Source organism: Castor canadensis, chromosome 16 (assembly GCF_047511655.1).
Source record: "Castor canadensis chromosome 16, mCasCan1.hap1v2, whole genome shotgun sequence".
NCBI lineage: Eukaryota > Metazoa > Chordata > Mammalia > Rodentia > Castoridae > Castor > Castor canadensis.
In genome coordinates this window covers 74,028,575-74,041,887 of record NC_133401.1, presented here as the reverse complement: position 1 = coordinate 74,041,887, position 13,313 = coordinate 74,028,575, and the positions used below count along the sequence as shown (strand labels likewise).

The following is a 13,313-nucleotide window of genomic DNA, read 5'->3' as shown; positions in this document are numbered from 1 at the left end:
GTACCAGCAGAATATAGTTAGCTACTGTCCTACCCTTGTGTCTTAGACTTTTGTTTCCCACTGTAAGAAGTAACATAAAGGGCTGCTTTTGGGGCTCCCCGATGTTCTCAGTGCTCCCGTCTAATTCCCGATGGTGTCCCTGCTGGGGACTGACAACTGTGCTTGTTCCTCCCTGCAGATTTGCTTCGAGGGCCAGTGCAGGAACACTTCCTTCTTTGAAACTGAAGGCTGTGGAAACAAGTGCAATGGCCACGGGGTAGGTGGTCTGGTTTCTGGGCTCCATGAGGCAGGGTGGGAGGCCAGAGCTCTCCAGGGTGCTGACGCTTCTGCCTGCCCCGCCCTCTAGGTGTGTAACAACAACAAGAACTGCCACTGCTTCCCGGGCTGGGCGCCACCCTTCTGTAACACTCCAGGCCCAGGGGGCAGCATAGACAGTGGACCCACGCCCCCCAACAGTGAGTGCTGGACTGCTTGTGACCTCCTCCTGGCTTTGGGAGAGGGGTGGCACCACGGGGACAGGTGGCATGTTGCAGTGTGTCCACCTCAAGTCTATTTCATTCTCTGGATTTTGCAGAGGAGGGAAGAGACATAGAGAGGCCACATGGGAAGGGGTGAACAAAGGTTAAGATTGGGTGCCAGGCACAGAAAAGTTTGTTTTTTTTTTTTTTTTTTGTGGAAATCTGAGAAATTCTAGCCCTATGGTTTCTAACTTTTTTGTTTTAATAATAGCAAAGTACTTTTTAAAGATCTTTCAAGGAAGAAACCTCAAGATATAAAACAGATGAAAGTTGGGTTTCATTGCTGTGAATATACTCTGTACATTTAAATGTACAATTCTGAAGACTGAGGCTGTTTTGAATCAAATGTGAAATTGTGGATTGAGGGTCAGAGTTCTAGGCTTAACTCTGTCTGTCTCTCCTAGGGTTTAGTGTTTGTTGAATCCAGGAAAATGATGAGTTAAAATGATGAGCTGAAAACCAGTGGTAATAGAGCTTGCACTGATTGCCTGAAAAGAGAATCTTTTCAGATTAACAGAAATAGCTGTGGGAGTTTCATATTATAGCATCTGGGCAAAACAAATTGACCTGACTCTTTAAGCTGCATCAGTCATGTTCCATTAGGAGATAATGGGTGATTTTTATCATAATTTGTAAACAAAAATAAGTAATACAAATTAAATGCACATCGCGTGTCTGAAAAAAAATCGGGAATACATTGTTTTGTGTAGCCCAAACACCTTCTAAATCTCTCCTTTGGGTTCTGTTTCTTGAAGGTATTGGTCCTGTGGTGGCCGGGGTGTTTTCAGCCCTCTTCGTGCTGGCAGTCCTTTTTCTGGGGTTCTATTGCTGTAAGCAGAACAATAAACTGGGCCAGCTGAAGCCCTCAGCCCTCCCCTCCAAGCTGAGGCAACAGTTCAGGTAGGACAGGGTGCTATGAAGGACTTGGGGATCCACTTTAGGGGGTACTGGGATTTGAACTCAGAGCCTCAAGCTTGCTAGGCAGGTGCTCTACTGCTTTAGCCACTCCACCAGCCCTTTTGGGGGTTCAGTTTTGGATCATAAAGCTCTCCATCTGCAGTACCCAGTGAGAGGGAGTGGTGGTGGGTCTAATTCAGGGAAGGTGAATGCCGTCCTCCCCTCGTCATGCTGCGTGAACCATGGCAGACCCTAACTATAAGTAGTCTCTACTGAGCCTGGTCATTACTTCCAACTTCTTCTCAGCAGAGTACCCGCAACCAATTCAAGTTGAAATATGAAATGAAATCTATTTGTCATCCTTCATCGAATTGATTGGTCCTCATTTTAAAGAACCGAGGCGACAGAGAAGGAATGACTGTCCCAAGTTAGTTGTAGGGGGCTAGATGCCAGCCCATGAAGATGTCTTAACTTTTTTTCCCCAAGTAATTCATTCCCTTGGATGTTGAAGGTGGGAATATTCTCTGAGTCCCCTCTTGCATTATAATTGTTCTGGAAGGGATTTTAAATCCCAGGTGTCTCTGGACCCATGTCTGAGGGGGTTAGTTGATGGCTGGTGACATCCTTGTGTCTCCTTGCATCAGGGGCTGGGAAGAGTTCTTCAGGAGGTAAAGAGAAGGTGTTGAGAAAGCTCTGCTTTGTGAAAAACCACCTCTTTCCTGGGAAGTTCTTCACTGACCACACACAGGGTTTAAGAACCAACCTCACTTCCTCTAGACTAGATGTGTGAAGGTTTACCAGTTGGCCAGCTGTGCTTGGAGCAGAGGGACTCAGTCACTGTCCTTTGCTGAATATCTCCCACTATTTTTTTTTTCCAGTTGTCCCTTCAGGGTATCCCAGAACAGTGGAACTGGACATGCCAACCCAACTTTCAAGTTGCAGACGCCCCAGGGCAAGCGAAAGGTGAGGGCTTTGCATCCTTGAACTTAACCACTCTTCCTTTATTCCTCATGATACTGTTAGGTTTTCCTCAAAGCCTGTATGGACCCATGTGGGATTGGTAACAAAAGCCCTTTTGTTGGTTTGAAAAACATATCCTTTGGTTCTGATGTCTCCTAATGACTTGTAATTTCTAAAAAATCTTTTGGTAGTACTGGAATTTGAACTCAGGGCCTCATGCTTGCTAAGCAAGGGCTCTATCACTTGAGCCAAGCTCTCAGTTAATTTGTTTTTAGTTTGCTTTTTAGATAGGGTCTGGTAATTTGGCCCCGGCTAGTCTCAGACTGTGATCCTCCTACCTGTGACCTCCAGTATAGCTGAGATTATAGCTATGCACTACCACGCCTGGCTCCCTAATAACTGTAAAGGTTGCATCTGACCTCTGGGATCCTAGGGGTGTTAGCAGCTCTCTGTGTCAGTGCTGTCCTCTGGCTCTGGTCATCTCAATGAGATACTCAGGGTACCCTGAGTTTTTAAGTGGATTGAAGATTCCTGTCTTAGGTGTCCCTTGTCTTGTGCATACAGGTAACCAACACCCCTGAAATCCTACGGAAGCCCTCCCAGCCTCCTCCCAGGCCCCCTCCAGCCTATCTGCATGGCGGGTCACCACCTGCACCGGTACCACCACATCTGAACAGAGTAGCTAGGAACTCCCCAGGGCTTGGGGCACAAGTTGAAAGAAAGGAGTCGTCTAGAAGGCCTCCCCCAAGCCGGCCTGTGCCCCCTGCACCAAATTGCCTCCTCTCCCAGGTAAGTGAGTTCTCAGCAAGCCTGGGCTGGGGCTGTTGCCATAGAGGCCACCTGCAGTAGGTAATGCTGGAGGCTGGGAAGTTGGGCTTGTCTTGTTGAAGCTGACAGGTTTTTCTGCATTCGGGTGAATCGGGCTCACAGAGGGCTAGAGCAGTGAGTGTGGGGAACCATAGACCATTTCCTTCCTGTTGCCTTATTTATGACAAGCCTCTGCCCACCTTCCACCCCAAGGTGGAAATTAACTTCTTTCTGTTCCCCAAGCTATAATCACCTCCACACCCTTGCAGATGCTGTTTTCCTGACCCACAGCCTCTGCCCTTTGCCTGGTCAGTGCCTGTGACCCTCAGATGGGACATTAGATGAATGTCTACCAAGTGCCTTCTCTGACCCTCCAAAGTCTGAGGGTATAAGTGCCTTATACCTCTGTCATCATAGCACCTAGCCTTTCAACTTGCACTGTCCACATATCCACTAGTTGGAAGGTCTTACTGAGCGAGGCCTTGCTCATGCAAGGGCCACTGCAAAGGGTGTGACCTCTGGAGGTGAGAGTGGGGTCTGTGATCACCCTCACCACTAGTGCTCACGGATGCAGAGCCACTGCCCAGCAGCTTGTGCTCCTGGCATGTCTACGCTTTGTCTGAGAGGAGTTCCACAGTTCCCCAGTGTAGACATGGGTATTCTTGGTGGGGTGGCTAGGCATGATGGCTTCTGGAACTGGGCTATATGTCTTGGGTGCCACCCCTCAGATGACTATTTCTCTTGGGCATGGTCCCCAGGGCTGGCTGCCCTGATCCTAAAGACCATGGGGTTGGCTGCAGGCTTAGAGGGTCCCTGGGATATGGAGCAGAGTTGAGGGCATGAAGTCTGGTCTTCTACTACAAAATTGCTGCTTTTCTGTTCCTCTGTGTGAGGCAGAGATGTGTAGAAAAGATTGAGTAGGAGAGAGAAGGGGGGAGAAAGGGGAGAAAGCAGGGATGAGGGGTGGAGACGGATGCATGTTAGTTGCTAGGGCTGCCATAACAAAGCAACACACCTGGAAACTTCTCAGTCTGGAGGCTGGAAGTCCAAGATCAAGGTGCTGGCAGGGTTGATTTCTCCTGACGCCCCCTTTCTTGCTGGCAGATGCTGTCTTCTCCTGTGTCCTCACATGGCCCTTCCTTAGTCCTTGTGCATCCCTTGTGTCTCCGTGTGTCCAAATTTCCTCTTTTTTTTTGAGATTTCACTATGTAGCCCAGGCCGGCCTTGAACTCCCGGTGCTCCTGCCTCACCCTCCCTAGTGCTGGGATCACAAGTGTGCACCACCACACCTGACAAATTTCCTCTTCTTATAAGGACACCAGATTGGATTAGAGCCTCCTTTTCACTTAACCATCTCTTTAAAGACGTGATCTCTAAATATGGTCACATTCTGAGGTCACAGTCAGCATATGAATTGTTCTGAAGGGGATGTGCACAGTTCAGCCAATAACAGAGAGAAGAGAAAAGGCAAAAGAAGGAAGAAAGCAACCTGTGGAGACAGGGAGGGGAAGGCAAACAGGTACCAGAGGAGGGGGCCGTCCATCCAGACCATTGTTTCTAAAATCCTACACTGGAGACTTGTTCAAAGAACTTAGGACCAGGCTGGGCACGATGGTGCAAATTCATAATTCTAGCTACTAGGGAGGCAGAGATATCCGAAGGATTGCAGTTCAAGGCCAGCCTGGGCAAGGAGTTTGCAAGACCCCATCTCAACCAGTGGCTATGCTATATGGTTCAAGCCTGTCATCCTAGCTGTGCTATGGAAGTACAAATAGACAGATCCAGGTCTAGGCTAGCCTGGGTATAAAGCAAGCCCTTATCTCAGAAATAACCAATGCAAAAAGGTAAAGTGGCTCAAGTGATAAAATTCCTGCCTAGCAAGTGTCCCCCAGTACTGCAAAAAAAAAAAAAAAAAAAAAGAATGGGGTCAGCCTCACCTCGTGTCATCCTGAGGCACAGAGCCACTGAGCACTAGGTCAGGGGGTGTCAGGGACAGGAGGAATCAGCCGGGTGGGAGAAATGCTAGTGCTGTCACTCTCCCTGGCTGGGTGAGAGGTCGCCCGGCAGTGGTAGGTGTCACCACCACACAGACAGCAAGCACAGTTTCTCTTGGACCTGGGCACAGGTAGGGGTTTCTCCAATGGCTGGCAGGGGAGGCAGCTGCTCACAGGGAAGCTGTGGTGACAGCCACCTCCCTGCTCAGAGCCATGCTGAGCTTTTCACTGAGTTGCTGAGTTTCATAGGGTCAAAGGGACTTGCCCGAGACCACAGTCTGAGTGGAAGAGTTAGGACTTGAATCTGGCTCTCACCTAGCTGCATGAGGTGACCCATGGAGGTGGGGGTTGTACTGATTTCAAATCAGGGAAAAGCCTTGTTGAGAAGGAGACAAAATTGTAAGGGGGATATTAACGTGCAGTGACACCCACTGACAACCCATATGAAAAATGTCTAGTCTCTTCTTTTTTGAAATTTTCCTTTTTTTTTACCCAGGTAGTACACACATGCTCTTGCTAAAAAGAAACCGAACGTTCACCTGGCCCACCCTTGCACCGGCACCCCCATCCTGGTGTACTCTTTTATCAGTCTGGTCTATTTCCCTTCTGTTTTGTGTTTACTTACATGTTAGGTCAGGTAGGGGGCATGGCAGTGCATTTTTAAATTTATTTATTTGTTTTCTTGGTGATACTGGGATTTGAACTCAGGACCTTGCACTAGCTAGGCAAGTACTCTACCACTTGAGTTACACTCTCAGCTCCTTTTGCTTTTAGATTATTTTTTAGAAGAGTCTTGTGTTCTTCTCTGGGGCTGATCTCAAATCATCATCCTTCTATCTATGCATCCCTTGTAGCTGGGCTTACAGATGTGTGCCACCATGCCCTGGCTTGTTTTTTGTTGTGATGGGATCTCATTAATTTTTTTGCCCAGGCTGGCCTCCATCTACAATCCTCCTGATCACTGCCTCCTGAGTAACTGGGATGACAGGTGGGAGCCACAGGCTGGCCTTATGGTGACTTATTTTATATAAACACAGTCTGCAGCTTATACTTCAGCTCTTAAACATTTCTCCACACCAGCTGCGTCACCCTCTTTCTCTACCAATGGAGATTAGGGTCATTTGTGGGTTTTTGGCTTCCTAACCAATATAGCAGAGAATGTCTTTGCAACTTCATCTTTGTGCACCATGCCAACAGTCCTCTAACAGGGACTGTCAGACTTAAAATGTTCAGATCACAGAATGATCATTTCTCATTTGATTTATTTTTTAAGTTTTTTATTTTCTTTTCCAAAAAGGCATGTAAACATATTGTAGACACACAATTCCTTTTTGAATGGGATCACATACTATTATCCCACCTACTCAGGAGGCAAGGTTGGGGACAGGGGAGATCTCGGTTCAAGCCCAGTTCATGCAAAAAGTTAACGAAATCACATCTCAGTTAATAAGCCAGGCATGGCGGTTCATGCCTGTAATCCCAGCTCCTCAGGAAGCCATAGGTAGGAGGATCTGAGTCTAAGGCTGGCCTTGGGCAAAAACTTGAGACACTACCTGGAAAATGACTAGAGCAGAAAAGGGTTGGGGATGTGGCTTAAATGGTAGAGTGCCTATCTAGCAAGTGCTCAGCCCTGAGTTCAAAGCCCAGTACTGCCCTCCCCGCCAAAAGTAAATAAGTAAATAATACAAGGGACCAAATGATGTGTGCCTTTATTCATCTGGTTTTGAGCCATAAGATTTTAGCAGTATTTCTTTCCAGCGGGCCCCTCGAGTGAGACTTCTTCCCTTCTCAGGACTTCTCCAGGCCCCGGCCACCCCAGAAGGCACTCCCAGCAAACCCAGTGCCAGGCCGCAGGATACCCCCCAGACCAGGCGGTGTCTCTGTGCTGCAGCCCCCTGCTGCTGGTCCCCAGCAGCCCTGGCCTCTGCCATTACCTACTCCAAAGGTAAGTTCACAAGAGGTACTGGAGGGCACCAGGGGGTGGTTAAGAAAATGAACCAATTTATGCTTCTTGTCTGGGCTGCACTACAGAAAAAAAAACCTTAGCATTTCTTAGTGCCTACTTGAGGGTCCCTTGCCTTAGTGAGAGGGTGTTTGGGCTTCCTGTGAAGATGGCACTCAGAGGCCAGAGCTCTGGTGGCCTCCAGCCTGACCAGCTGAGTGACCTTGAGCTCCTTGTCTGTAAAACGGCATAAGAAACAGCAATGACTGGTCCCGTGTAGAGTTGGTGGGAAAGTCAAGGCAGTCACTTTACACACACAGCCTGGCCTACGGTAGGCTGTGTGCAACAGGCCCCTCTCCCTACTTCTACTCTGTGGCTGACATGTTCTCAGTGTAGTCCTGAGAGTTGCGATAAAGGGGCGAGGTGAGGAAGGAATCTGACTGACACCCCAAATTCCCATGAGGCCCTAAGAAGTGCGAGGATTCCCTGTGGCTTTGGGGTGAAGGGAGGAAGGAGGGAGACATACACGTCAGTTTTCAGTAAGGGCACTCCAGACACCTCTCACTACAAGGTTGGTGGCCCAGGGGAGCTACCACAGAGACAGACTTCTGCAGATGATGTATCTGTCCTGCCTGGCCATAGAAAACCGGAGGACAGCTCCACAGTGATCCCAGCAAGTGTGGAACTGACTGACGTCTTTCTCCCTCCCTTCTCTTTCTTTCCAGTTTCCTCAGTACAGACCACAGAGGGCTGGGGGGATGGCTAACTCCAAGATCTAGACCTGTCTAGAAGCTTCTCGATTTCTTGGAGGACTCTTGATGGCATGGAGGACCCATGGTCATGGGATCCAGAGGAAGCCTGTGCAGCCACCTCAGAGCTCCTTCTGCCCTCCAGGAACCACATCTCCAGAATCTCCCTTCTTGACTTGGTGTCTCCCTGGCTTCCTCAGAGGTCCAGAGGGACAGTTATCCAATGGCTTCTACATGTTGTTTTGTGCAATATACAGCCTGGGTAGGACGGGGAGCACAGAAGGGGACAGGTGGCAGCTTCTCTATCAGCCTCCAGCCCAGAGGTGCTGATGGACGTGGTCAAGACTGTCTTGGTGGTGAGCCTGCTGGGCTGTTCTAGCCAGGGCTGGGCTTGAAGAAGCCATCCATCCAGGTTCTGCCTTGGGGGTGCCCATGGAGCTTCCATCCTTGTCTCCCTCTGAGGTCCAGGCTGGGCAGAGACTGACCCTCCCCCATCCATTTTAGCTTTTAGGGATTAAAAAAAAAGGGTCAAACCAGCCTGTCCCTGTCCAGGACCTGGTCAAGGTGACACTCCTGGTTATATGACTGCATGTGACAAGCCCTGCCCCTCCCCCCTGCATCCCTTTATCACACGGGTCGCTCTGACTCAGACAGGTACTATTTGTAGGCAGTGTAGACAGCAGGGGGAGCCCCAGAATGTGCCTCCTCTGAGCCAATGCCAAAGTTTGGTAATTCTCGGGAATTCTCAGTTTTGTGTTCTCTCCTGTGCTCTCCCAGTGCTCTGTGCTGTATCTTCTCCATCCCTTCCCATCCTCTCTAGCCCATGGTGCTTTGGGGTGGACCCTCAGCAGTCCTGACTTTCTGGTCCTGCCTCATGGGGTGTGGTCATGGAGTCCTGGCTTTGTCTGTCTTTGTGTTTTGTGGCCTTGGCAGAGTGACGATGTTTCTCCTTACTCCATGACCTACATCTAGTGACATCCCCCAGAGATGGTGAAGCGAACGATGTCCAAGGAAGCCCAGCTATTGAAAAGTGGGTGCAGCCTGTCCTTCGCCATCTGCTGGCTGGCTTGAGGTAGGACTGTGGCCTTTTTCTTCTAAGCAAGGGAGCTGTCAGAGGCCCCTAGAGAAGATAGCCATCAAAGGCTAGTGAAACAGGCTGAGCTGGACCCCTAGTCAGCCTCCCATCTGTCCGCTTCCTTTTGTTCTCTCTGGCTGGTCACTGCCCTTACCTGACCCTCCCAAAAAGAGCTCTGAGCAGTTGGGGGACCAGATTCTGACAGATCCTGCCCTGCCTGCAGCCCAGAAGGAGGGCTGTGTGGTGCTTTGCTAGACAGGATGAATTTTACAAAGTAGCTGGAGATGGTCTCTGAAAGACTGTCTCTTACCCCCAGAAAGGTGCTGGGGGACTCTGTAACGTCCACTCCTCCTGGGGCCTCCCCACCTCCTGCAGGGAGCACATGGTTGCTCTTGGAAACCTCAAGGCATGGAGGAGGCTGAACTTTCGAGTCCCCGTCCTCCAACCCAAGGCCTCTTTCTAGTTCTCTGCACACAGTAGGTGCTGGGCTGATGCTCTTGGGTTTGTAGATAAGTAAGAAATGTGGCATGCACACCTGGCGACAAGCATGGAGTATAGGTGAGGTGAAAGACCTCAGGACACTGCATTTCTCTCCCACAGGGGGGCTGTCCTGTTCTGGTCAGGTCCCCCTGGCATGGGCCTTCCTTGCCCCCATGTCCGTCCCCGACCTCCTTGCTGCCTGATTCCAGCAGGGGTTAGCCCTCCATGAAAACAATGTACCAAATGCTCCGTGCTGGAAACTGGGTCTCAGAAAAGGTGGTGCCACCACCCCAAACAAACAAGCAAACTGTGTATAAGCCCAACCCCATACCTCCTAGATGTTCCTTGGCTTGGGCGGCCCTTCTCCTTCACATCAGGAATCAGGCAGCACTGAGTGTTAGTGCCACAGCCATGGTGACTAAGTGAGGCTCTTGAACCTGAAATACACTGTCCTTAGACCCATATGGGAAAGAGACCTGGTTACTGTTTCCTTGCTTTTTTTTTTTTCCCCTCATTATTTTAATACCACCTTCATCCCATAAAATTATAATGTGAACTGGAAGCTGGCAGAATTTTTCAAGTTTGACAGAGAATCTTGGCAGCCGGTTCTGTTTACCATCTCACTCCTAACTCTGTTTAGGGAGCTAAACAGGGTCCTTTTCTGTTGGCCAGGAGGTGGCTGGAGGGAGGCGTGCCCATTTGGCGTCCCCTCGTCCACCCAGTATGTGGTTGTGTGATATCACATACAAGTACATCTGGACTTAAGAGGAGAGACTTTATTCTAAAGGATTATTGAAAAATAGAGAATGAGTTTTGCCACAGGGAGAGGAAGGGTCTTTTGAGATAGACTAGGCCAGCCTAGCCCAAATGTGGTGCATCCCAAAGCCCAGGCCAAACTGGAAGTAACTGTATAGAAGATGGCTCTGACACTTTGGGGAGGGGCTGTGTGCTAGCTGAGGCTGGGGGTAGGTCAAAGCCCGGGTCTGGCGGAGAAGAGGGAAGCTAACCTGAGTTGGTTCTGTGCAGTCCACAAACACTCTGCTCAGTTAGGAAAGGATGGAAATCTTTTTAGAAGCTAAATTCGCCTCCTGCCAGTTTTAGAAGCCTGGAGCCAGCTCTGAAATGCAAACCTCAGGAAGGCTGCATGCCTCCCTCCATCTCTGCAAGAGGTTACGCCTGGCCCTCACCCCCAAGTTGCAACTACCTGCTTGCTGTCAGTTCCTTTCAGCCTGTTGACTTCCACCCATAAAACAAAAGCCCTCTTCAGCCCCTGCTCCAAGAAACTGCAGATTTTATGGTCCGAGTGTCCCTTGTATTACAATCCCCACTCCTCTACTGCAGTAGCCCTTGGCCAGCTTGCGATAATCCTTTTAAATAAAGTCAAACTAGGCCAGACCTACTTTGTTCTCATTGGACAGAGGGTATGCAAGACTTGTGTTTTACATATTGGGAACCAGTTCTAAAGGTAGTGATTTTGTTAAGTACCTGTGTAACTGCTCTGCTGGATCCCCAAGCCAGTCCAGGGAGCCGATGCCCCCTTCCCTAAGGAAGCCTGCTAGGGGGAGGTTCTGCAGAATCCAAGCCAAACACCCTCAAAGTCACCCTCTCATCATCCTCTCGTGCCACCCACTGTGTGTACGATGTGTCTGGCATTCAGGGCAATGTGAATTTTCTGTTTATTTGGAAGATTGCTCACGGAAAACACATCTTCCCTCTCATCCACCTATATTGTTTACAATATTTGTACATCTATGCAAAATACTTGAATGGCCATGGTGCCTTTTTTTTCCCCCTTGTTTGTATTTAATTAAAATGAATTGATTGTTATTTGAAATGTTATCAGGTTTGGCATCTCTTTTTTTTGTGTGTGTGTTTTTAATGTTCTACTACTTGTACCCCATGGGATTATTGAGATGTAGATTCCTAAGAAAGAGGCCCTACAGTGACCAGCCGTCCAGCCCTCAAGGGGTAGAAGTAGACCTTGAGCCACAGCAAAGCCCTGGGTTTGCCACGGCCACTAGAGGGGGCTGTTTGCATTGCACTGGGCAGAAACTGGTCTAGTTTAATTGGGTCTTGCATCATTAAAAATCTGAGTGATCTTGGACTAGAGGTAGCTCAAGTGGTAGAGTGCCTGCTTTGCAAGCCTGAAGCCCTGAGTTCAAACTCCAGTTCCATCAAAAAAAGAAAAAAATATATTTAAAAAAAATAGTGATCTTGAGATTCTAGTACCTTTCTTCTACAGAGATTCTGGTACCTTTCTTCTACACTATTGTCTGTATCTATCTATCTATCTGTCTGTCTATCTCTTTCTATCTATCTATCATCTATCTACCTACCTACTTATACTTTTGGTGGTACTGGGCACCTTGTGCTTGCTAGGCAGGTGCTCTACCACTTGAGCCACGCCCCAAGCCCTTTTTGCTTTAGTTATTTTTCAGATAAAGTCCTGTGCTTTTTATCTGGGCTGGCCTCAGACAATCCTCCTCCCTCTTGTGTAGTTGGGATTACAGTTGTGATCCCCTGTCCCTGGCTTGTTTTTTGAGATGAGATCTTGTTAATTTTTTTTTTTTGCCCAGGCTGTCCTCAAAACTGTGATCCTCCTGATCTCTACCTCCCAGGTAGCTGAGATCACAGGTGTGAGCCACCACTCCCAGCCCCCACTATTGCTTTTAGAAGAAAGTTGAAGTCTTCTGTTTACCTCCTCATCTTACTGCTAGGATTTATACCTTAAAGAAAGGGGGAGTCTTGCCCAAGGCAGGGCAGGAGGGCCGGGCCAAGTGTAATAACAGCTCATACCCAGTAGTGCTTCTCAGTTCACAAAAGGATTGGCCCTCATTCTCTCATTCAATCTCCAGCTCAATTTGCAGGTTCTCTAAGAGATGAAATAGGGGTAATATGAGAGGAGACAGTGTTTCCTGAGGCCTTAGCTCTGCCTGCAGCTTTTCTTTCTTTCCCTCCCTCCTTCCCTTTCTCTTTTGTGGTACTAGAAAGCGAACCCAGGGTCTTGCACTTGCTAGGCAAGCACACTACCACTAAGCTACATCCCCAGCCTTTTTTTTTTTTTTGAGCTAAGATCTTGCTAACTCTGTCTCGGCTGGCATCAAACTCATGATCCTCCTGCCTCCCAATTAGTTGTGCCACCACGCCCAGCTGCTTGCTCCTTTTTTTTTTTTTAAATATGGATTGCCTCATTTAATCTTCACAGAAGGCCTGGGAGAGGGTTCTTCTGAGAGAAGGTACTTGATATATGATTATATCCTTCTAGCCTCTCATGGTTATGAGGTTGCCTAAGGACATTAAAAACATCTAAACACAAATCCTTTCACTACTAACATGCCTGCTTATGAAATGAGTGTCCACCTCAACACCTCTGCTTGCTTAACTGGCTACCCTGTCCACTTTCTTGGCCAGTCTTGGGGTTGATAGTCACTTGTCAGTCAGTAGTATAATGCAGAAAGTCTGGCTAGACAGACCTTGGGTTCAAGTCCTAGTTCTGCCACTTACAAGCTGTGTGAACCTACATAAATTCCAGAACCCTAAGAGCCTCTCTTCATACACAAACAGGAATGATGCTGCTATAGTTTGGATCTTAAATGTCCTCCAATGACTTATATATTGGAGGCTTGGTCTCCAGGGAGGTTGCTACTGTTAGGTGGTGACAGTTTTTAGATGTGGGGCCTAGTGGGGCTGCCATTTAGGGTGCCCCCAAAGGGCCCATGGACCCCAGCCTCTTTCTCATTCTCTCTTTGCTTCCCAGCCATGAGGTGACAGGTTTTGTTTTGCCACATGCTCCTACCATGATGCACTGCATCAGGCCCAAAATAATGGACTGGAACCTCCCAAACTATGAGCCAAAAGAAGACTTTTCTCTATAGGAGTTGATTATCTCAG

The 13,313-nt window shown here is 48.6% G+C and overlaps 1 protein-coding gene across 2 annotated transcripts in view; it reads left to right on the top strand.

Annotated features, from left to right (window-relative positions):
- Window positions 1-11,256, top strand: part of Adam19 (ADAM metallopeptidase domain 19) — an 82,594-nt gene extending 71,338 nt beyond the window's left edge. For both annotated transcript variants that reach the window (XM_020179206.2, XM_020179207.2), the window contains exons 17-23: window positions 179-256; window positions 347-455; window positions 1,274-1,418; window positions 2,294-2,378; window positions 2,940-3,164; window positions 6,969-7,121; window positions 7,844-11,256. In XM_020179206.2, the coding sequence (XP_020034795.2) occupies window positions 179-256; window positions 347-455; window positions 1,274-1,418; window positions 2,294-2,378; window positions 2,940-3,164; window positions 6,969-7,121; window positions 7,844-7,897 (849 nt within the window). In that variant the 3' untranslated portion in view covers window positions 7,898-11,256. The remainder of the gene's footprint in view (window positions 1-178; window positions 257-346; window positions 456-1,273; window positions 1,419-2,293; window positions 2,379-2,939; window positions 3,165-6,968; window positions 7,122-7,843) is intronic.
- Window positions 11,257-13,313: the final 2,057 nt, after the last annotated feature.